The sequence below is a fragment of the Lactuca sativa genome, chromosome 5 (assembly GCF_002870075.4).
Source record: "Lactuca sativa cultivar Salinas chromosome 5, Lsat_Salinas_v11, whole genome shotgun sequence".
Taxonomy (NCBI): domain Eukaryota; kingdom Viridiplantae; phylum Streptophyta; class Magnoliopsida; order Asterales; family Asteraceae; genus Lactuca; species Lactuca sativa.
In genome coordinates, this window is record NC_056627.2 from 319,475,280 (window position 1) to 319,497,958 (window position 22,679).

The 22,679-nt window shown below is 37.1% G+C and overlaps 1 protein-coding gene across 1 annotated transcript; it reads left to right on the forward strand.

The window, feature by feature from the left end:
• The first annotated feature begins 15,883 nt into the window (after positions 1–15,883).
• On the forward strand, positions 15,884–17,184 carry LOC111890664 (uncharacterized). Its single transcript, XM_023886764.2, has 3 exons — positions 15,884–16,286; positions 16,563–16,824; positions 16,972–17,184. Exons 1-3 carry the CDS (start codon positions 16,113–16,115, stop codon positions 17,037–17,039), a joined length of 504 nt encoding a protein of 167 aa, XP_023742532.1. The 5' UTR covers positions 15,884–16,112; the 3' UTR covers positions 17,040–17,184.
• The last annotated feature ends 5,495 nt before the right edge of the window (positions 17,185–22,679 follow it).

Below are 22,679 nucleotides of genomic sequence, written 5' to 3' on the forward strand. Positions count from 1 at the left end.
TTAAGTATTTAACGATTTATCTAAAAAAATTAAGTTTGATATTTTTGATGTAAAATGAATTATATAACATCAAATTGGTGTCTTACCGGTGACTAACACCATATTGATGATGAAATGAAGTGAGTTTGGAGTAGTTTTCGTTAATTGGTGACTAATAATTAATGAGTTCGTTGGTGACCAATATTAATAGTTCACCAAAAAACATAGACTTCCTAAAAAGAGAAAAAAAAATAGATATTGTCAAAATGAATTGGTTGTACATATCTCCCACAAATATCTGATTATATTGGTTGTTTTTCTATTATTTTAATTATTTATAAACTATAAATTAGATTTTATTTTTTAAAAAATAACAAATAAAATACACTATATATTTGTTATATTTTTAAATAAAATAAATTTAATTATATATATTATTCATTTAAATAAAAAAGTTGAATTGTTAGGCTGCTAACGAATTATAGAAAAAATGGGTCGAGTAAACTCCCTTGAGAGTTACTTACTGAATTGTTTTTAAGGATCTTCTAACATTTGTTTGGATTTTTTTTAATATGTGCATATAATAATAATATTAATTATGGGAATATCAATATAATTAAATATGGAATACGAATATTCTTTAATGAAAAATATGAAATGCATTAAGTATGAAAAATATTTTCTATAATTAATCTTATGTGTCTTAATATTAGATAAAATACAATAGTTTCCTCAACTATCATTCATCAAATTCCTCTTCATCTCTTGTTCTCAAAAGAACACCCATCGACAATGGCCAAGCTCAACAAATTACATGTGATCATCGTATGTATAAGTTTTCTTTCATTGCTGGTGTATCATGAGTGTAAGTTCAGATCCTCTATTTATTTAATTTTCATAATGAACATCATAAAGAATATAATTGGTTTTTGAATTTATATATAGCGAAAATAAAATTAAGGGAATTAGAACATGTAGAGCTCCAACAACCACCCTATCGAATTTGAACAATGTAAATAAATTGTAGCAAACATAAAAAATTGTCAATCGGGCAACAGAAAGTGAATTTGTTTAATCTTTACACATTAATAATATCATTAAGTAGTATTAGAAACCAAAGATATATGATTAGATATATCGCTCTGTATATGAGTTTTATTTTCTCATACTTCATTAAAACTATTAAAGAGTTTATGCTATGTTAAAATGGATAAGTAATCATGTCACTATTTGAAATTTTCATAGAAATATAAGGTTTGTGTCGATTATCATTCATTAAATCCTTTACAATCTAGTCTATTTGAACGATGAGTAAAACTAATCTAAAAGCACAAATGATAAAACAATATTATTTCACGTCATCTATTTATTATTGTACAGATTGTATTTTTTTTTTTCTTCTACTGAACTTAGGGATGGCAAAAAAAACCCGAACCCGACGAGAAAACCCGAACCCCGAAGATTTTGGGGCGGGTCGGGTCACTCTTATCGGGTTTCGGGTCGGGTTTCGGGTCATTATCGGGTTTTTAGTTCGAGTTCGGGTCAAGGAGTGGGGTATGCATGCCCCGACCCGCCCCGACCCGAAAAATTATATATATATATATATATATATATATATATATATATATATATATATATATATATATATATATATATATATATATATATATATAATGAGATTTCATCCCTCTTACCCATTTCAGCCACCCGAAGACTCTAACCTTCAATCCCATCACGTATTCCCAATTTCTCACTATTGTGATGAATTTAGTTACGATATTAGACTTTAGTAATTTCTATTTGGTTCACTTATGTTAAGAACTTATTTGTATTTTAAGCATTTGTAAGGCTTTAATTTCTCAATTGTTTCATTGTAGTTTTCCTAATTTTTTCTGCCACCATTTTCGGGTCGGGTTTCGGGTCTATATCGGGTTTCGGGTTTCGGGTCGGGTTCGGGGATATTTTTAGCCCCGACGGGGCGCCCCGATAAGAAACCCGTCGGGTTTCGGGTCGGGTTCGGGGACAAATATAAATATCGGGTTCGGGTATGGGATATGTCGCCCCGCCCCGAACCCGCCCCGTTGTCATTCCTAACTGAACTTCATAATCAATACTCTGACTTTTTGATTTGTAGGTAGCGGAAATAAAATCAAAAACATCAAAACTTTTGAGGTTTCACAACTGCAATCTTGCTCTCCAAAATGCATATTAACTGAGGATGGGGAATCATGGTGTTGTTGTCGCGACTATGGTATTTGTGACTTTTTTTATCATAAATGTGTAGAAAAATGTAACAACAGTACGAAATGTTGTTGAATGTAATTGAATGTAATTGATATTATTAAGGGGTAATTATATTATAAAATAAATTATAACTTGATTCACATATTATCATTATGTTTAATAGTTTCTTGGTTTCATTAAAACTATACCGCTCGTATGGTTTAAGGTATGGTAAATCTATGAGCAATGGTAGGTTAGTAACATTTTACCATATTGTCACATCACATTTTTTGATTTTTACACGATGCATTAGCATTTGTCATAAAACACGTTGGATTTTAAAGGAAAAAAACAAATGAAAGAGGATAAATCACAACATTTTGATTTTGAAAATAAAAATTAATAAAAAAAAGGAGGACGATCACAACCCACCACCCTCCATTTTTTCCTCTCTCTTCTTGTTGATGAAACATCGCATGGTTGTTGGCCTCCTTTCTTATAGCGAGCTACTGCTCGCGAGGGTGGTGTTTGGGTTGTGATAACAAGTTGGCAAGTGGGCTTGGCACACCCACTCCCTTAGCCAAATAATATTTGATCATTTATTAAATGTATAAAAACATCTTAATAAGGAGAAACTAAAACACCAAGCAACTCATCAAGTATTTCAGTTTTATTTGATTTGAGAAGTAATTTTATATCATTGTATATCGTAAGTAGTTAGGTGCGTATGTTAGTTTATAATCAAGCGACATTCCATCAACCAAAATTAATAGTAAGTGTATAAGTTTTCTTCAGCATTTTTTAGAGGACAAATAAAGATTGAGCGGCTATGAACTAAACAAAAAATAAATAAAAATTTCAAAAGAAAGCTAATCAAAGAGTGGTGCCGCTTGGTGTAAATTTGAATAACATAATTAGTAGAAGTTCCATAAATGACGCACAGGGTCACGAGAAACTATTGATCAATAACAATGACTCATGCGAAAAGGTTACCATACCACATACCACTTTCGTGACTGTGACTATGACCTAGGGATGAAAGTGGGTCCAAACCCGTACCGGATGGACCCGGAACCGGTTAATGGGATTTTATAGAACTGGAAACCAGACCGGTATATAGGAACCGGTTCCGGGTAAAGTGGATCTAGAACCGGAAAACACGGAAACATCAAAGTGGGTAGGTTGAAATCGGATAAAGTGAGTTTAGAACCGGAAAAACCGGAATTTTTGGTAATTACTTACTACTTAGTGAATTGAATTTTGAAAATTTTCATATTGATATCCCGATTTTGGGGGATTGTAACTCATTGAATATGAAACAAAAATTAACAAAATTATAGTCAAAAATCATGTACAAACTCTAAAATACACTGTAGAAAAAACCTCATGTCAATACGACTTTAAACGAATGTGATATGCATGTGTTAACATTTTCACATAATACAAAGTACAAAAACAAATAGCTGAAAAGTTGAAAATTTTCAGTTTTGATATCCCGACTTCGGAGGACTATAATCATTGAATGTTAAACAAAAAATGACAAAATTATAATCTAAAATCATGTACAAACTGTAAACTACAAGTTGGAAAAACTCACATGTCAATCCGACTTCAAACAAATTAGATATGCATGTTTTAAAACTTTCACCGAATACAAAAAACTGAAAAATTAAAATTTTCCAGCTTTGATATATCGACTTTGGGGACTGTAAGTCAATGAATATAAAACTAAAAATGACAAATTTATAGTCTAAAATCATGTACAAACTCTAAACTACATGTTGGAAAAAGCGTATGTCAATCGGAGTTGAAACGAATGAGATATGCATATTTTAAACGTTTCACAAAAAACCAGTTCCGGCCCTAAAAGTGGTTCCGGTTCCAAAAACTGGTTTCGGTTTTTAGACCCGGTTTACCCAGAACCGATGGACCCAAACCCGGATTACCCGGAACCCGGATAAAGCCAAATTTTGAACCCGGAACCAGAACCGGTTCTATATATTCTAGTTCTAACGGTTCCAGTTCTGGTCCGATTCCGGTTCCGATCCGGTTTTCCGGTTCTAAATCTCATCCCTACTATGACCAATGTGGGTACCATCCATCCCACATGTAATCGACCGTAAAGGTGGACAGTATGGGATGTGGGCTTTAGTAGATAGTCGTCGGCTTTTGTGTTGAATGGGTTCCTCGTGTTGTTTCCTTTCTCTCTAAGGGCACATAATATCAATTGTGGAAAAGAAAAGATAAACGGTTGTATAGTCGGTATCGTCATGGCAACGACTACGTCGATATATATATATATATATATATATATATATATATATATATATATATATATATATATATATATATATATATATATATATATAGTGTGTCTGCATGTAAGGGACCAGTATGAATAAAACAAAAAATTAAATTATTAATTAAGTAATTAAGGGTAATTTAGTCACTTCATTTTAAAATAAAATAACTTCTACAATTACTCCCTATAATCATCATGTAGACTACTTCTAACCCTAGTTTTCCACCTACTATCTAGCAGTCGGATACCACACTCACAAACTGTAAAGTCCGCAATTTCGAGCTAGATAATTAAGATACAATAAATGATAATTATTATAAATTGAACCCTCGAATGGTGAGATCGCTAGTCTTACGTGTCGCAGACTACATATTATAAGACTTTTAGGAACTTTATCGATAAGGGATAAAAACGACATTTTGATTGAAGGTTATTTAGTATAAAATAATCTTAGCCAAAGCTGTAGTAGGTATAACAAGGGTTCCGCACATATAAAAAACTTTTAAATCCGACTTCATATAAAGAAGTTATACTTCTTCGAAGTTTCGCGATTAAAACAACACGACTATGTGTATCGTAAAAATACGAATCAGAGATGGGTTGCTTATTAGCTTAAGTAATCTAAACAAAAGTCATAGTTTGAATCTGATTTCATATAAAGAAGTTATGATTTTTAGAAGTTTCAGCACCGTTGTATTAGCACAGAAATTGATTTCAAATCGGTTGATTGTTAGCTGAAACAATCTAAAAGAGATTTAAATATCTCGTGAATATGAACCTATCGTTATAAAGATAGTCAAAGAGGGGCACATTTTGAGGGACCGTCCGAAGAAGAAGGAGGCAGCAAGGCCCAATTTCCTACCAAAGCCGAAGGCGAGAGCTTTCCAAATGACACTAGAAGCCGCAAAGGATGCAACGGATGTCGCTTCAAGTACCTTTCTTGTAAATGGATTGCCTGCCAATTTATTGTTTGATTCCGGAGCAAATTACTCCTTTATATCACATAAATTTGGTGAAAAGACTAGCATTGCCTATAGAAAAACTTGATCATGCCCTAATGGTAAAAGTTGCTAGTGGCAAATTCATACATGTTAGCAATTGCATTAAGAATATCGTCATCGAATTGAACGGAAACGAATTCCACAAGGAGCTGTTACCCATTGAGTTGACTGGTTTCGACATCGTACTGGGGATGGATTGGCTTAGCACCAATGATTCTGAGATACTATGCAAGAAAAAGATAGTGAGGGTAAACCCATCTAGAAAAGAGTCATTTATGGTGTATGGAGATAAACGCAGAGTAAATTTTGGAATCATTTCCCTAATGAAAGCCATAAAATGTTTATCTAAAGGATGCACCTCATACTTGGCATTCGTGATCGGTGCTAAGAAGGAGAAAAAGGATATGCAAAGTATACCAGTGGTGTGTGACTATCCGGAAGTTTTTCCCGAAAATCTTCCTGGATTGCCCCCTGATAGACAAGTGGAGTTTCGAATAGACTTATTACCAGGAACAACACCGATAGCGAAAGTGTAACAATGTAAATTTTCAAAACAATTTTTCCATTTCAAAATATAATAAAAATTCATATGTAATATCAAAGTCCATGTATCAACATCATCTCGATAAACAAATCCCAAGATCTCAATGCAAATAAAACTCCATCTGTGTGTATGGTCATGTCGGCACCTTCCTGCGATCCTCACTAGTACCTCAAACACATAACACACAACACGGTAAGTATAAATGCTTAGTGAGTTCCCCAAAATACCACATACACCACTCGAGGCTACAGTACGACCCTCCGTTCGATGTTTCTCAGTGGGACCCTCCAGTCCCGTAGCTCGTTGGACCCTCTGGTCCGGTCATAGCTCGTTGGACCCTTCGATCCGGTCTGTATCGTTGGACCCTTTCGGTCCGGTCTATATCGTTGGACCCTTCGGTCCGGTCTATGTCGTTGGACCCTCTGGTCCGGTCTATACAACACATAGCATACATATATCACAATGCACATAATCTCATACATACACATAGCACACAAGACCCTCCGGTCTACACATAGATACCACTCTAGGTAATGTATAGTGAGAAGACTCACCTCGGGTAACTCGGATAATCTCGCACACGAATATACTGATCTAGCCCCCGCCTAATCACATAAACAATATCCTCAATAAATAATGGCTCTCAAAGGCTAGATTAAATCGCTTTCTACAATCCCACAGAAGGGTAAAAGACCATTTTACCCCTCCTTGACCCAAAAGTCCAAATGTTGACTAAAACCCTAAAAGTCAACGAAAGTCAACAGGGGGCAGTACGCTTCGTGTACCAACTCTTGTACACGGGACGTACTCCGGCGATCCAGAATCGGGGTCTCAAACCCTTACACTGCGTGTACTTAGATTTACGCCCACTGTAAGTCTCAGTTTCATGCTCTTATGGATTTTTGGTTAAACGGTTAAGACATAAACTCAAATTCCAGATCTGACTTTTCTAAGGTCACTTAATCGATAAAGTTGAAACCTTTAAGCCTTTGCATGGCTGTAAAGGTCACTAATCACTCTAAACACCTTTCCTCTTTCCTCACAAAGCCTTTATCTCATGCATGAGTTAATATTCACGTCCAAGATTGGATTTTTATGAACCCACAACTCATATTACTCTGAAATATGGCAGATCTAAGCTTATGGAGACCATTTGCTCATAAAGTCTCCACCTTGGGACCAAAAACCCTAAAAATTGGTCCATGAAGCACAAATAAAAAATGACAAGGAAAGCTTTGAGCTTTTTACCTCCAAGTGAAGCTCCTCCCTCTGTAGAACTCAGATCCAAAATTGTACTCCAACTTCTAGCCTCCACAAGAACCCCCTCTTCTTCTTCACTAACACACAAAGGCACTTTCTAGCTCAAGAACACTCACATACTAGCTTTAGAACGATAATATTTCTCTCCTAGGGTTTCTCTCTGTGGAATGGTGGCTGGGGACAAGACCATATCATTCCTTTTATAGTCCACAAGCCACAATTAGGGTTTGCATCTGGGCCAGCTACGCCCAGCATAACCCTAGGTACGCCCAGCGTACCTAGGCGAGTCTGCGTCCAAAGTAAGTGCTTAAGTACGTGCAGCGTACTCTTCAGTACGCCCAGCGTACTCAATAGCCATACCTTTTCCTTTAGGGGCTAAACTTGACAACTTGATAAAGAAGAAGGGTTTAAGAGATGCATCTGAATTTCGGAATGTTACAAAAAACACCATACTGGTTAGCACCAACAGAGATGAAGGAGCTCATGACGCAACTTCAGGATTTTTTGGACAACGGTTTCATTAGACCTAGTTCATCACCCTAGGAGCTCTGATGTTATTCGTAAAGAAGAAAGATGGAAGCATCAGGATGTGCATAGACTACAGAGAGCTAAACAAGGCAACAATAAAGAACAAGTACCCATTTCCAAGGATTAATGACCTGTTCGATCAGCTGCAAGGTTCAAGCTATTTATCGAAGATCGATCTTAGGTCAGAATATCATCAGATAAAGGTGAGAGAGCAGGATATTGAGAAGACTGCATTCAGAACAAGATACGGACACTATGAGTTCTTGGTTATGTCGTTTGGACTAATCAATGCTCTAGTAGCATTCATGGATTTGATGAACAAGGTTTGTAAACCATTCCTCGATAAATCCATGATAGTGTTCATAGATGACATTTTGATCTATTCAAAAAGCAAGCAGGACCATGACAAGCATCTGCGAGAAGTGTTAGAAGTTCTGAAAAAGGAGAAATTGTATGCAAAGTTCTCCAAATGTGATTTTTAGATTCAAGAAGTCCAATTTTTGGGTCATGTGGTTAACCAAGAAGGGATCATGGTTGGCCCAGCTAAGATTGAAGCCATAGTAAAGTAGGAACAACCAAAAAGTCTCACGGATACCCGAAGCTTTTTGGGATTAGCCGGATATTACCGAAGATTTATCCAAGGCTTTTCTTTGATAGCTACTCCATTGACAACTTTGACCCATAAAGGAGTTACTTATACTTGGAATGAGAAGCACGGGGAAGCATTCAAGAAGCTAAAGAAGAAGTTGTGTGAAACACCAATTCTTTCTTTACCTGGAGGAGTTGAAGACTTCGCAGCTTATAGCGATGCATCTGGAGTTGGGTTAGGTTGTGTTCTGACCTAAAGGGATATAGTGATAGCATATGCATCGAGACAATTGAAATAACATGAAAAGAACTACCTCACTCAAGATTTGGAGTTAGCAGCGGTAGGATTAACCCTAAAGATATGGAGGCCTTATCTTTATGGCACAAAGTGAAAACTTTTCGCTGATCATAAGAGTCTTCAGTATCTCTTTAATCAAAAGGAATTAAACATGAGAAAACGGCGTTGGCTAGAGTTGCTTAAGGATTACGAATGTGAAATACTTTACCACCCTGTTAAAGCAAATGTTGTAGTTGATGCTTTAAGTCGAAAGGTGATCCTTGAAAGGAAAATGCCAAGATCATTAAGAATTGAAGTTGTCTCAACGATTGTGGAAAGCATCAAGAAAGCTTAGGAAGAAGCTTTAGAGAAAAATGACCGAAAGGAAGAACGTTTGGGCAAAACGTTAGTGTTCGATATAAACGGTCAATCCAAGATAGGATTTGGGTACTTAATATGGGAGGAATAAGAGTTATTTTGATGGAAGAAGCTCACAATACCATGTACTCGATTCATCCCGGCAGCACGAAAATGTATAAGGATCTGAAACCCTACTACTGGTGGCCGATGATGAAGCTCGATGTTGCAAAGTATGTGGCTGAGTGTGTGAGATGTGTGAGGGTTAAGGCACAACATCAGAAACCCTATGGGAGTTTAGAACATTTACTTGTACCCATGGGTAAATGGGAAGACATCACCATGGATTTTGTGACTAAACTGCCCAGAACGAAGAGCGGTCACCACATGATTTGGGTAGTTGTTGATCGGTTTACTAAAAGTGCACATTTCATAGCAACCTATGAAAAATGGTCTATGGATAAACTTGCAAACGCTTACATGAAGGAGATAGTAAGACTTCACGATGTTCCTTTACCGATTGTGTCAGATCGTGATTGTCGTTTCACTTCAAGGTTTTGGAGAAGTCTACAAGAGGAATTGGGTACGAAGTTGTGTCTAAGTACAACCTACCATTCGCAAACCAATGGTCAGAGAGAACGAACGATTCAAACATTGGATGATATGCTAAGAGCATGTACCCTAGAATTCCAAGGTAACTGGGATGAACATTTACCTCTGGTAGAAGTTTCCTACAATAATAGTTTCCACTCGAGCATCAAGATGGCACCTTATCAAGCTTTGTATGGACAAAAGTGTCGAACGCCGTCATGTTGGATTGAAGCTTGGGAAAAGTTGTTTATGGGACCCGAGAAAGTTCATCAGACTGCTGAAAAGCTGAAAGTGATTAGGGAAAGGATGTTAGCAGCTCAGGATCGCCAAAAGAGCTATGTTGATAAGAAAATACAACTAATGACATTCGAAGTTGAAGATTCGGTTTTACTTAAAGTCTCACCATGGAAGGGAGTTATAAGATTTGGTAAAAGAGGAAAGTTGAGTCCAAGGTTTATTGGACTGTTTAAAGTTCTTCAGAGAATTGGGAACCAAGGTTACAAGCTAGAACTACCAACTAGATGGTATTCATAACACTTTCCACGTGTGTTATTTGAGGAAATGCACGGGAGAAGTTCCCGACAAAATTCCAATTTCTAAGTTAAGAATGGATGAAAGCAAGAGGCTAATTGAAGAACTAGAGGCAATCGTTGACCGTAAGACTAAGAAGTTGCGATGCAAGATGGTCGATTTAGTGCTTGTGCGATGGAAACATACGAATGGGCCAAATCTCACCTGGGAAACGGAAAGTGACATGATGAGTCGCTATCCACATTTGTTTGCTGATGTATGATTCTAGGGACAGAATCATCCTAAGGGGGAGAGAACTGTAATGCTCATGTTTCTAGGCTAAGCATTAATGATGATGTAATAGTCTAGGTCAACCATTAATGATGATGTGAATTTATGTATCTTATATTTAATTATGATGATATAATAAATTAAGGATAAAAATAAAACGTTAGATAAAACAGATATCTATGAAGAAAGTTGCAGTGGTCGTAACAAGGATTCCGGAGATATAAAGAACGCCGAAATCCGAGTTATAACGAATAAGTTATGACCTGTCGAAGTTTCACGATAGAACCGACACGACGCTGTGTGACGTAAAGAGTGATTTTATGATAAAGTGTTTTTTAGCCTTAGCGATCTAAATGAAAGTCGTAGTATACGTTAAACCGAGAGCGTGCATAAAAAGAATGTCAAAATTTGACTTCGTATGAGGAAATTATGAATTTTCTAAGATTTGGCATAACGGTATGCAACCCGAAATTCGAAACATAGATCGAGCGATTTTTAGCCGACACAACCTAAACGAGAATCAAAGATCTCGCCGATAGTAGTTCAACGGTAAAAACACAGACAAAAACGAACGTTGGATGAAGAAGTTATGAATTTTTAACGGACTTTTCCTGTCCCGGCCTGTTAAAACTATAACTTTAAAAATAAAGTCAAAGTTAGCCAACGGAGTCTAAATGAAAGTTATAGAGCACGGTCTCACCTACGCGTTGATATATAGAACGTCGAAAACGAAGCCCATATGCGAAAGTTATAAATTTTTTAAGTTTGAAAAATAAAATTAGGGGGAGTACGCTCAGCGTACTCGTGTACACGGTCCAAAGTCGGCCACGTCCCCCTACTCCTTCGCATGGTGGACGCGTGTATGTAGCTTGCATGCATCTGAAGCTTAGAATCCGATCAGGCTCCACGTTTTCCCCTACGCCCAGCGTACGAGAGTATGCCCAGCGAAAAGTTGAACAAAGTAGTACGCTCCGCGTACCAAAAAGTTACGCCCAACATAATGAGGGGCTTCGGCCACCTATAAAAGGGGTGCGAGGCTGCCCGAATTATTTAAAAAAATTCATCCTTTCACCCTTATACTCTCTTTTAAGCTACACTAAAACCCCCCAAACCTAGGGTACCATCCTAGCACCAGAAGAAAGCCCTAGAGAGCCCGAAGTCTCCGAGAAAAAGAGTTTTTTGAGTCGAAACTCTGCCCGCGTAAAGCCTAGTTTTTGTGCAAACCTCCCGGTTTCATCGAAAAATATTGTTTTAAGGAACGAAGTGTTGTCCAATCACCATCTTATCAAGTGAGTGTATAGTCACTTTCATCTTACACATAGATATAAAATATTTTATATAAAATATGTGTTATGTGTGTGTGTGTGTGTGTATATATATATATATATATATCATTTGTTTATTTGAGATGGATGTTAAATGAATGTTTTATACATGTTTTGAATGATTTAAACTATATATGTATTTTTATCTACAAATATGTTGGGCAATACATGGGTAGATGAAATAGTTGATGTGTGATGAAATAAAATGATGAGAGGCCTTGAAGTTGTCGATGTTCCAGTCATTTAGCGGAGTATAGAAGACGACCACGGACCTTTCTAGACAGTCCAGTGGAACGCTAGCAGACCCGCAACATGTAAGTGTTTGTGAACGATGTGTTCACCGGTGTATTCTATCCCCTCATGGTTGCCTTACAGACATATATGGCTGAGGAATCCCCTTAGTAGTATTGTCCATCCCGATGATGATCCTTAGGCTATGTCTCTTATGATAGGTGTTAAGGGACGTAAAGTGAGGATAACGGGAATGGGTAATTAGGGTTATTGTTGGTTGATGAAATTAATAAATTTATTTATTGTGGGTTGAAAACCCTATATGCTAGCCAGGCTCTCAAGTCCGACACACTCAGCTTTCTGTATTACAGGTAGTGGAACAAGAGCATAGTTTGATGATGACGAGAGATTTTGGATTATAGGCTAGTAGATGTAAATAAATGTTGTACGACCTATACTGTATTGTTTATGCTTTTGGTCTGTATCGATGTTGACATCCCGAGTTTTGTAATGAAATGAAAAATACATTTCTTTAAGAAATGTTTTGATAAATTTTTATCATATTTTGTTTTGGGAACAAATTCTACATCACTTTTATTTGAAAGATTACTCTGATTTTATTATAAAAGCATAAACGAAATCGGTCTTTTCTGGCCGTGAAAATGGGGATGTCACACCTTATAACCGTCTATTCAGTTTTCTTTTTCTTTAAAGAAGTTACAGTGTGTAACTACATATTTTCGAGTTCTGAAATTCAAGGGTTTCGATGACTTTTCAAGTTTTGCAGTTTAATCTTTTTCGAGTACAACTATGATCATCATGTGGGTAGACCCATATACAAACTGAATCGAAAAATCGAAGCTGCATATTGAACATAAGTCAGAAAAAAAATCATAAATTGAATCTGAACAAACGAAAAACATACTCGAATCTGGAACAAACCCATAACTTGTTCTCGTGTTCATCGTGTGTGTGTAACCTAGAAAAGCCCTAAACCAATGCGTTTCCTTTTCATAAAAAACCCAAAATCAAATCTTAATCGATGGTTTCCTTATTAAAAACCTTAAATGGATGGGTTCTCCGTATGCGTGTTTGTATGGGAGAAGAACAATGAAGCTCGAAATCTGAAATGAAGCTCCAAATGAAGCTCAAAATATGAAATGAACTCCATAAAAGCTTGATTTTGAAAACTTTTAGGGATTTTTTGTTCTTGTTCGAAATATGAAATGAAAATTTAAAATCTAAAAGGAATCTTGAAATTTGAAGTTCGAAATTTGGTTGTGTTCATATTTCAAATCTTAGAACTCCACAGAATTCTGAAAAAAGTGTATCATTCAAGAACGCCATTCATCGAAAAAATGATGTTTGGCTGGAGAAATTGACTGGAAAACCATATTTGGCCGGAAAAGACAACTGAAATTAGCAAAATTCACTATACACGGTGTATCACATGGTTCTTGGTACGTATTCTATTATTAAATCTTCAATTATTTTTGCATTTTTGGCCTTGGACTCGGCGAGTCGAAGGACTGACACGCCGAGTAGAAGCGGGATGAGATGCGGAGTTTAAGTTGCGGACTCGGTGAGTAGCCGCTGTCTGGACAAAAACCCTAATCCATGGGTTTACACCCTATTTAAACGACCTTATGCAGCCTCCATCCCCCCTTTATGCTCCCAAACACTTGTCATAGCAAACCCTAGCCATTCTTGAGAAAATCTAAGGCTTTTGAGTGATTCTTATGAGTTTTGACCTCAAGGAAGAAGGAAGAGCATAGAAGGATCAAGAGGAGACTGAAGGATTCGAGTTTGGTTCATCATTTGCAGTCTACAGAAGGTATAAAGTCTGAACCTTGCTCATTCATTTTTTAGATCCCTCTTTGAGGTGATTTAGGGCTTTTATAAGCCATTTTTGGTGGCCAACCATGTTTGCAAACATGGTTGGGGGTTTGAGCTTCGGGATCATGTCATTATTGGAGTCACAAGACATATTTGGGTTGCTTTTGCACCCAAGGAAGGCCCCATGCAACAAAAGAACCATTTTAGAGCCTTTTAAGCTCAAAAGTCCCATGCATGCACATAAAGTTTGTAACTTTACGTGCTAGATCGGGTTTAGGGGCTTGGATCTATCTTTTGGTCAAGTGTTGTACATCAGGAATCGAAGTTTTAAGGAGGGGATGTGACCGACTCGGCGAGTCCAAGGGTTTTGTCCCATATCAGTGAGGGTCAAAAGGACCTGATGAGTGTGGAAAGGTTTTAGAGAGTCTCGGGGAATGACCCAACATTCTGAACTAAGCAAATTGTTCTGGAAATTCATGGTACTCGGCGAGTGCATGAACGGACTCGGCGAGTCCAACGCAATCTTCATTGAACTCGACGAGTTGTTCATCAACTCGGCGAGTCGAGGACAGAACGTGTTCATCAGATGAAGATTAACTCGACGAGTTGTTCATATAACTCGACGAGTCAAGGGCAGGACCTGAGTATCAGTTGATGATGAACTCGACGATTTGTTCATACAACTCGGCGAGTCGAATGAGGATTCAGTCGATGTTCATTTAGAAGGAAAACTCGTTGAGTCATCGCCTAACTCGACGAGTAGAGACGGGTTTGAGGTCTAATGGAAGGATAAGGACTCGGCGAGTTGGCCAGCCAACTCGGCGAGTCAGGTCATCTAGAAGTGACTTTGACTTTGACTTGGTCAGGGGGTAAAATGGTCATTTTACCCTAAGAGTAGATGTCAGTTTCTGACTAAGTGTTTTGTGGGAATTTTAGTCGGAGGATTTCCGGAGCAGCAGCAGCAGCAGTTAAAGGATTCCCGCACAGTTCAGCAGCTACTACGAGGTGAGTTACCTTCCAGTAGCGGTGGGTCTACGACCACAATGCCGACCCACCAGTAGGGATCGTATGCTAGGTGTGTGTCTTTGTGATATTCATCTGTGTTGTTACTACCTTATATGATATATGCTAGCGTGATATGGTATGTGATAGTGATAGAGTTCGGTTGTTAGGACTGAAGGGTAGTTAGGCACCCCAGATATGCCTAACAGTATGTTATGACATGTTTAGCTGCTAGCATGATATGTTACATGAGATAGAGGTGGTAGGAGGGGGAAGAGTCCCCGAGATTCGGTTGTTAGGACTGAAGGGTAGTCAGCACCCCAGAATGGCTCGACATGGGTAGGTCAATGCCCCAGAATGGCTTGACACGTGAAGGACGACACCCCAGAATGGCCGCATGGATAGGTCGGCACCCCAGAATGGCCGTACCGGGTAGGTCGGGCACCCCAGAAATGCCTGGCAGTATATATGTGTTATGATTGTATGGTATGTGGTACGATGGGGGAACTCACTAAGCTTCGTGCTTACAGTTTTCAGTTTTTGTTTCAGGTACCTCTTCAGCGAAGGGGAAGGAGCTGGCGCGGTAGCGGCACATCATACACACACTTATTGGTTTTCCGCATTATGAGATGTTCTGGGATTGTACTCTGACATTATTATTATTTTCATGTTTTGGGATTTCAGACACGATATATGTTTTATGAAATGATATGATCGGATGATGTTTTACTACAAATGTTTTACAAAACCACTTAATTTAAACGAAATTTTTGGACGTAAAAATTGGGTCGTTACACACGGTTATATAAGTATTTTTTTTTTTTTTTGAACAGTTTCAAAAGCTCAAAGTATATAGAACACAAAAATAAATTTTATGACTAAATGTGTATAAAAGCTGAAACTAATCACCCTTACAAGTGATTATCCCTTCTCTCGATTTCATAAAAGCCCTTTATCACCCTCACTAAAAAAAAAAGAAAAAAAAAATTAGTTTTTGTGGCTTAATGCAATAACAAAAGAAGGATGGCCTTTTTTAAAATATGGGAAAAACATGTGGACTTCTCTTTGGTAAGGTGGCTTTGCAAATTGCGTCGGAAGGTCGAACGTAATCAAAGTTGTATCCGTTCGTCGTTAACAACGAGGTGGAAGGTAAAGAAATCATCGATCGCTCCCCAAAACCCAATAACTGCTCTTCTCCTCCTCCTGAAATCCCCATAAGTCGATTCTTACTTCGGAACCCTAAAAATTCAATCATTTTTATCGTATAATGGAGTGTGCTTCGAAGATTTCACCATATGCGAGCTTATCTGTTCCTCTTCCGTCTTCCGTACATCTTCATGGGAAATCCATTTGTTTTGCTGATAAACCAACACGCCGTTTCTTTCTCAAGATGAAAGCTACCTCAGACAATGGTGCAGCTCATCCCTCTCCTTCGCAGATTGTTAGTATTCTTTACTTCGATAAACAAAAGAATTGTGAATTGATGAAGCATTTTGTAGAGAAAATCAAAATTATTATCCAGATACAGTCCTTGTTATAAGATCAATCCAGCTAGCACTTTAGTCCTACTTAACATTAAAACCCTAGAAATTCTGAATTTTTTATGTTACCTATTCAATTAATTGCTTGCATAATCTGGTTAAAGTAATTGAAACATGAGAGTTTATGTGAATTGGGTGTAAAAATTAGCTGATGGTGATGGATATTTGATCTGCAGTCTTCATCGAATGCAGTAGGGAATATGCACAGAAGATTAAGCAGTCTTGAGTCCCTTTTCTGTTATGATAAATCTGTTCCAGAGGAGATAATTGAGAAACCAGTTGGGTTGTCAGTAGATGAAAAGAAGATTGGGAATAAAAGGCGTTGTGATGGTTGTGAAGCCAAGGGTGCTGTTCTTTGTGCCACTTGCACTGGATCTGGACTATATGTTGACTCTATAATGGAGAGTCAGGGCATCATTGTCAAAGTTCGATGCCTAGGTAACCAAACCCCTTGTTAAATTTGTTACTGGATCTCATATATAATATGTGTATATATGGGAGACAATTTTAGACTCCACATATATCTAACATGGTATCAGAGCAAATAGGGTGTGTATGTTTCATTTGCTGATTTTGTTGTTGCAGGTTGTGGAGGAACCGGTAACATCATGTGTTCTGAATGTGGTGGCCGTGGGCATCGTGGTGTCTCCTAAAGACATTTGGAAGCAACCATAATTTGATTTTGTAATTTCTTGTAACTTTGCTTTTTTTTTTTTTCAATTTTGAATTTTAAGATATCATACATTTAACATTTTGATTTATAGCCTAAAGTTGTTTCTCATAGTAATGGTTTTTCTATGTGCCAACGTACTTCTCTATATTTGTTTATTACAGCATCATTCTTTAGTTTCATCCTATTGCACCATTGTACTTTTTTTTTCATTCAACCATCGTACTTGTATTTTTTTTTTTAATCAGAGACTTCATACATTGAAAAATCTAGTCAATTATAGCTCTGAAAGTTACTTTATATTTGGATTACATTGGTTTAGTTGTATAGATTTTTCCAAGTATGATGTATAGCCTAATAGGAAGAAATGAATGAACGAGGCTATTATAGACAAAACCATAAAAATATGTTGTACTACCTTTTCATTTGTTGTTTCAAGCATACGTTGTGGTTTGGGCATATACCTTGTGTCATTTCCATGCCTGAACTCATCATCAGTGAAAACATTCTCTAATACAATCACAACAAGCATCATCAGTGAAAACATTCTCTAATACAATCACAACAAGCAAAGAGTTACAATTCTTAACAACCAAGTATATAATCTTAAAGATACAACTATCATATATTGTAATTAGGTAATACTCATAATAGTTGTAGAATATTTATGTATTTTACCTAAAACTTTGCATCTCAAATTCTGTACACATTTGTACAAAATATATAACCAAATCTCGTGCCACCTATCGACACATACAACTATACATTGTCTTTTCTTAAGGCCCCGTTCAATTGTTAACCTAGAATGCATATCATGAAATTTTGCAAGGTCCTCGATGTTTTAAAACTGCAAATACTATTCAATATGTTTTGTTGTGGATTTGGTCCATGTTGAAATAAAAAAAAATAATAATAAAAAAAAGGTTATTTCTTACAATTTCTTTAATATTTAATAATTTTAATTTTTTTTTGAACTGCAAATGCATTAAAGACTAACAAGAGGCCAGCACAAAAAAGATTTACAAATTACAAGTGCATAAAAGAGAAATACACCAATTAAACCACGAGATAGAATTAAACTTGGATCTATTCTTAACCCAATTGAAAGCAAGGATTTGAATATCATCTGTCGTCTTGAGATGCGAACATCTCTTCTTCTTAAAAACAAAATTATTGCGAGTTCTCCATATACTCCACAACACCGAGTATATTAACATCAACCTGAGCTTCAGTCTCTTCTTATTAATGCTTAAGGAAATCAAAATAGTTTTTTTAAGCTCATCATAATTATTGGGAATGCAAGGCAGTAAGCCACTTCAATTACTAAACCAAGACCATATCTTCTTTGAGAACGAGCACTGTGTAAAAATATGCTTAACCGATTCCTCTATTTCCCCACAGAAGTGACAAGTAACAAAATCCAACAAAATTCCTTTTTCCACAAGCTTGCAAGCCACCAGAATTCTATTACAAAGCAGCCTCCAAACGAAACAATTCACTTTAATTGGAACCCATTTCACCCAATGAAATCCCCCATATGATTATGGATATCCAAATTATTATCCATTAAATCTCTAAGAGATTTAACAGAGAAAATGTTGGACTCTCCAACTTTCCACTCCTATGAATCTGTCTTTCTAGATAAAGTTGTATCTGCCACCATACTTGTCATCTTCTCCAACTCAACCGACTCCCTACCACTTCTCGGACATCTTTTCCACATGCCTTGAAAAACAACACTGTCGCCAATATTAATCCTATCTGAGACCTTACAATTCTTTTCACTTTCAATCTTATACAACTCCGGGAATTCCATTCTTAAAATTATATCACCACACCATTTATCTTTCCAAAAATGGGTATGTTTCCCATCTCCTAATTTCCTACAAAACAAATCATCAAGACCAATATTCCATTCATCAAGCTCCCAGTTTATCTGATAAATTTTCAGCCAAGGCCCCGGTATCCCACATCTTGCAAAAGCCATCCCATCAATTCCTCTAGTATTATGCAATGCCCTAATACAAGAGGACCAAAGCGAATTTTGCTCCACTCTAAATCTCCACCACCATTTTGCTAGTAGTGCAATGTTCATCGATCTAAGATCACCAACACCAAATCCACCCAACTTTTTTGGTCGAGTAATCGTCTCCCAAGCAACCCAATGGATCTTCTTACAATTCTCAACACCTCCCCAAAGAAATCTCCTTCTAATGCCTTCCAAAACTGCAATAACTTTCTTAGGAGCTTTAAAAAGAGCAAAATAGAAAAGAGGAAGACTACCCAAGACGGATTTGACAAGAGTAAGTCTACCTCCAAACGAAAGATTTTTAGCCTTCCATATTGACAACTTATTCTTGAACTTCTCTATAATCGAATTCCAACTTTTAACAAGGTTCATATTGGCGCCAATAGGAAGACCAAGATATTTAAAGGGAAAGCAACCGGGCTCACAATGCAAAATACTAGCCAGACGATCAATGTCCAAATTATCAACCCCAATACCAAAAACTTTGCTCTTTCCGAGATTAACTTTAAGACCTGAGGAAAGATGAAAACATCTAAGTATCCTATTTAAGTTGATAAAATTGAGCTCATACCACTCCCCCACAATCATAACGTCATCCGCATACATAAGATGCGACAAAATAGGACCATTATTAGGCAATGAAATACCTCGAAGGATAAGATGATCACAAGCATCCTTTAAACAAACACTTAGGCCTTCCATGGCTATGATAAAAATAAAACGAAAGAGAGGATCACCTTGTCTAACACCTCTCTTAATCTCAAACTCCTTTGTGGGCGAACCATTTACCAAGATAAAAGCTTTTCCGGATAATAAACACCCTCTAATCCAACTCCTCCATTTGGCTCCAAAATTCATTTGCTCCAGGAGAGAATCCAATTAAGAGAATCAAACGCTTTAACAAAATCAACTTTAAAAAAAAAAATAACAACTTGCTTCTTTTTCTTTTTAGCCCACGAAAACAACTCATTTATAACGAGCGGGCCATCCAAAATACTTCTTCCTTCCACATAAGCTGATTGTTCTAATCCAATTATCTTTTCCATAATCATTTTTAGCCTCGTCGCAAGAATTTTAAAGATAATCTTATACATGCAACCAATTAGATTAACCGGCCTATAATCACTGAGAACCAACGGATCCGACTTTTTAGTAATCAAAGATATGAACGAAGCATTACAACCATTGCTTATCCTCCCCATGACCTCAAACTCCTTCACAAAATTTACAATGTCCTCTTTTAGAACTTCCCAATATTCCTTTAGGAATTTGAATGTAAATCCGTCCGGACCTGACGCTTTATCATTCCCACAGCTCCAAATCGCCTTCTTGATTTCCTCTGTTGAAAACGACCTCTAAATCCTCTCTATCATTGCTTGAAATTTTCTTAAATCTGTTATTAATAATCTTCGGTCTCACCGTGATCTTCTCATCAAACTTTGAAGAATAAAATTTCCAGACCTCATTCATAATCTTCATCGAATCCGTTCCCCCCTCCCCCCCCCCCCAATATTGAGCCCACTTATGTTATTTCTTTTAATATTTCCATTTATTATGCCTTGAAAGAACCTGCTATTTTCATCCCGTCAACATCCCATCTTATTATGGCCTTTTGTTTTAAGTCAAGCCTCTTAATATCATCAATTTCATTAATTCTTTGCAACCATTTTTTTCGCATTTCCCTCTCTAGTGAAGACAGAGGCTGAGTTCCCGCCTGTAATTCCAGCCAATCTACTTTCTTAGTCAAATTCGACATCTCCTCATTTTCTTTTAATCTCAAACTATTACGCCACAACTTAATATCACCTTTAAGCCTTCGCAATTTTTTAAGCAAATTAAGATCATATCTCCTGTTTTCTAAATTTTTTTCCCAAGATATACGAACCACATCCGATAATCCGTCAAGTAATAACCACGAATTAAAAAATTTAAAAGGAATTGGCCCGAAATCCACATAATCACTAATCAAAACAATAGGGCAATGATCTGAATGAAGTCTTGGAAGAGCCGTAACCGCAACAAAGGTCCAAGTTTCAAGGAATAAATCATTCACCAAAAACCGATCAATTTTGCTTAATCTCTTTCCATCAGGACTCATCCAAGTAAATTTCCTGCCTCCCATATTGAACTCCACAAGCTCACAATCTCTTATAAAAGAATTAAATTCTTCCATTGAAGAATTACACACCAACATGGAAAACCTGTCTTCTTTACAACGCACCTCATTGAAATCTCCCATGAAGAGCCAAATACCATCTCTAACATTCTTCAACTCTTTTAACTCATTCCAAAGACACAATCTTTCCTCCCTATCAATTGGAGCATAAACATTTACCACATTTACTTTCTCCTGTATACCACACCAAATACCAGACAACAATATAAAATAATCTCCCTTGACAACATCAGAGACCATAAAAATCAAAGGATTCCAAATACAAAATACCCCCCCCCCCCCCCCGGATCTTCCATAGGAATCAACAGCCTCCCAACCATAAGTAGAGTTATCCCAAAACTGCTCAAGATCAACAGAACTAACCTTCATTTGTGTTTCCTGACAACCAATAAAGTGTTAGATTTGGGGTTTAGTAAGGCTTGAAATTCTGAGAATTGTGTAAACCACTTTCAGATTAAAGCATTTGGGTGGTACTCCCAAAATTCTTTAATCGGATAAGACTCAGAGAGACAAGAATTTGGAATGCTTTGATGATTATTTCGTTTGTACCAGAAAATGAGACCAAAACCGAATTTATGATCTTTGTCTGAAAACTGTCATATGACAGTTTCAAACTGTCATAAACTGTAAAAACTGACATAAAACGGAAGTTTGGATAAGGGTCAAACAATGGTCAATTCTCTGAAAATATGTTTTTCTGATGCATTTTTTATATAGCAACATACCCTATATAGCTTGACCCCCGCCAGGGGCTGCCGCCCCTTGGACCCCGCTCCCAGGGGCGTTGCCCCCGGACCCCCGTTCGTTTAAGGGTTTCGCCCCTAAATGACAGTGTACTTTGAAAACTTGATCAAACTTAAACAAGTGTGTACTCCACACCTTCCTTACTTGTTTAATATTTATCAAGATCAGCTTTGGTCAACAAAGTAATCCCATTACACTTAAATAATATTGATGACAACAAATCACCAACATAAAGTTTAATTCATACCTCCTTTTCAAATCCCTCACCCACTCCTGCTTACGAACTACACCAGCCCCCCTCAAATTTAAGGACGTACAATTCATTATGCTACAATTCTAACACCTTCTCCTTCAATAATAGTCTTCAAGCTATCTTCCGACCCTTTTAATTGAAAGCCAACCAATCTTCCAACATCTATCGTCTTCTCCACTTCCATCGAGATAGAATCCCCGGAGGTAATTGACTCCGAGCTGCCTACTGGAATATCCAATGTCACACCTTTTTTTGAATGAAGTTCCTATGCTTTGCATTTTTTGTGAGCTGTGTCTCTAATTATGTCTTTGAATTTCATAGAAGCCATTGCCTTTTTATCTTTATGAACACGAGAATGAGTGAAGGAGTATTCACTGCCTGCCTCCTTATTTAAATCTGGAATCATTTGGACCCCAGACTC

Bases quoted from the DNA above. Each gene is read 5' to 3' on its own strand.
- LOC111890664 (XM_023886764.2), top strand. From the start codon at position 16,113: ATGGAGTGTGCTTCGAAGATTTCACCATATGCGAGCTTATCTGTTCCT. The intron at 16,287-16,562 runs GTTAGTATTCTT...TTTGATCTGCAG, and splicing joins ATCCCTCTCCTTCGCAGATT to TCTTCATCGAATGCAGTAGG. The intron at 16,825-16,971 runs GTAACCAAACCC...TTGTTGTTGCAG, and splicing joins TGTCAAAGTTCGATGCCTAG to GTTGTGGAGGAACCGGTAAC.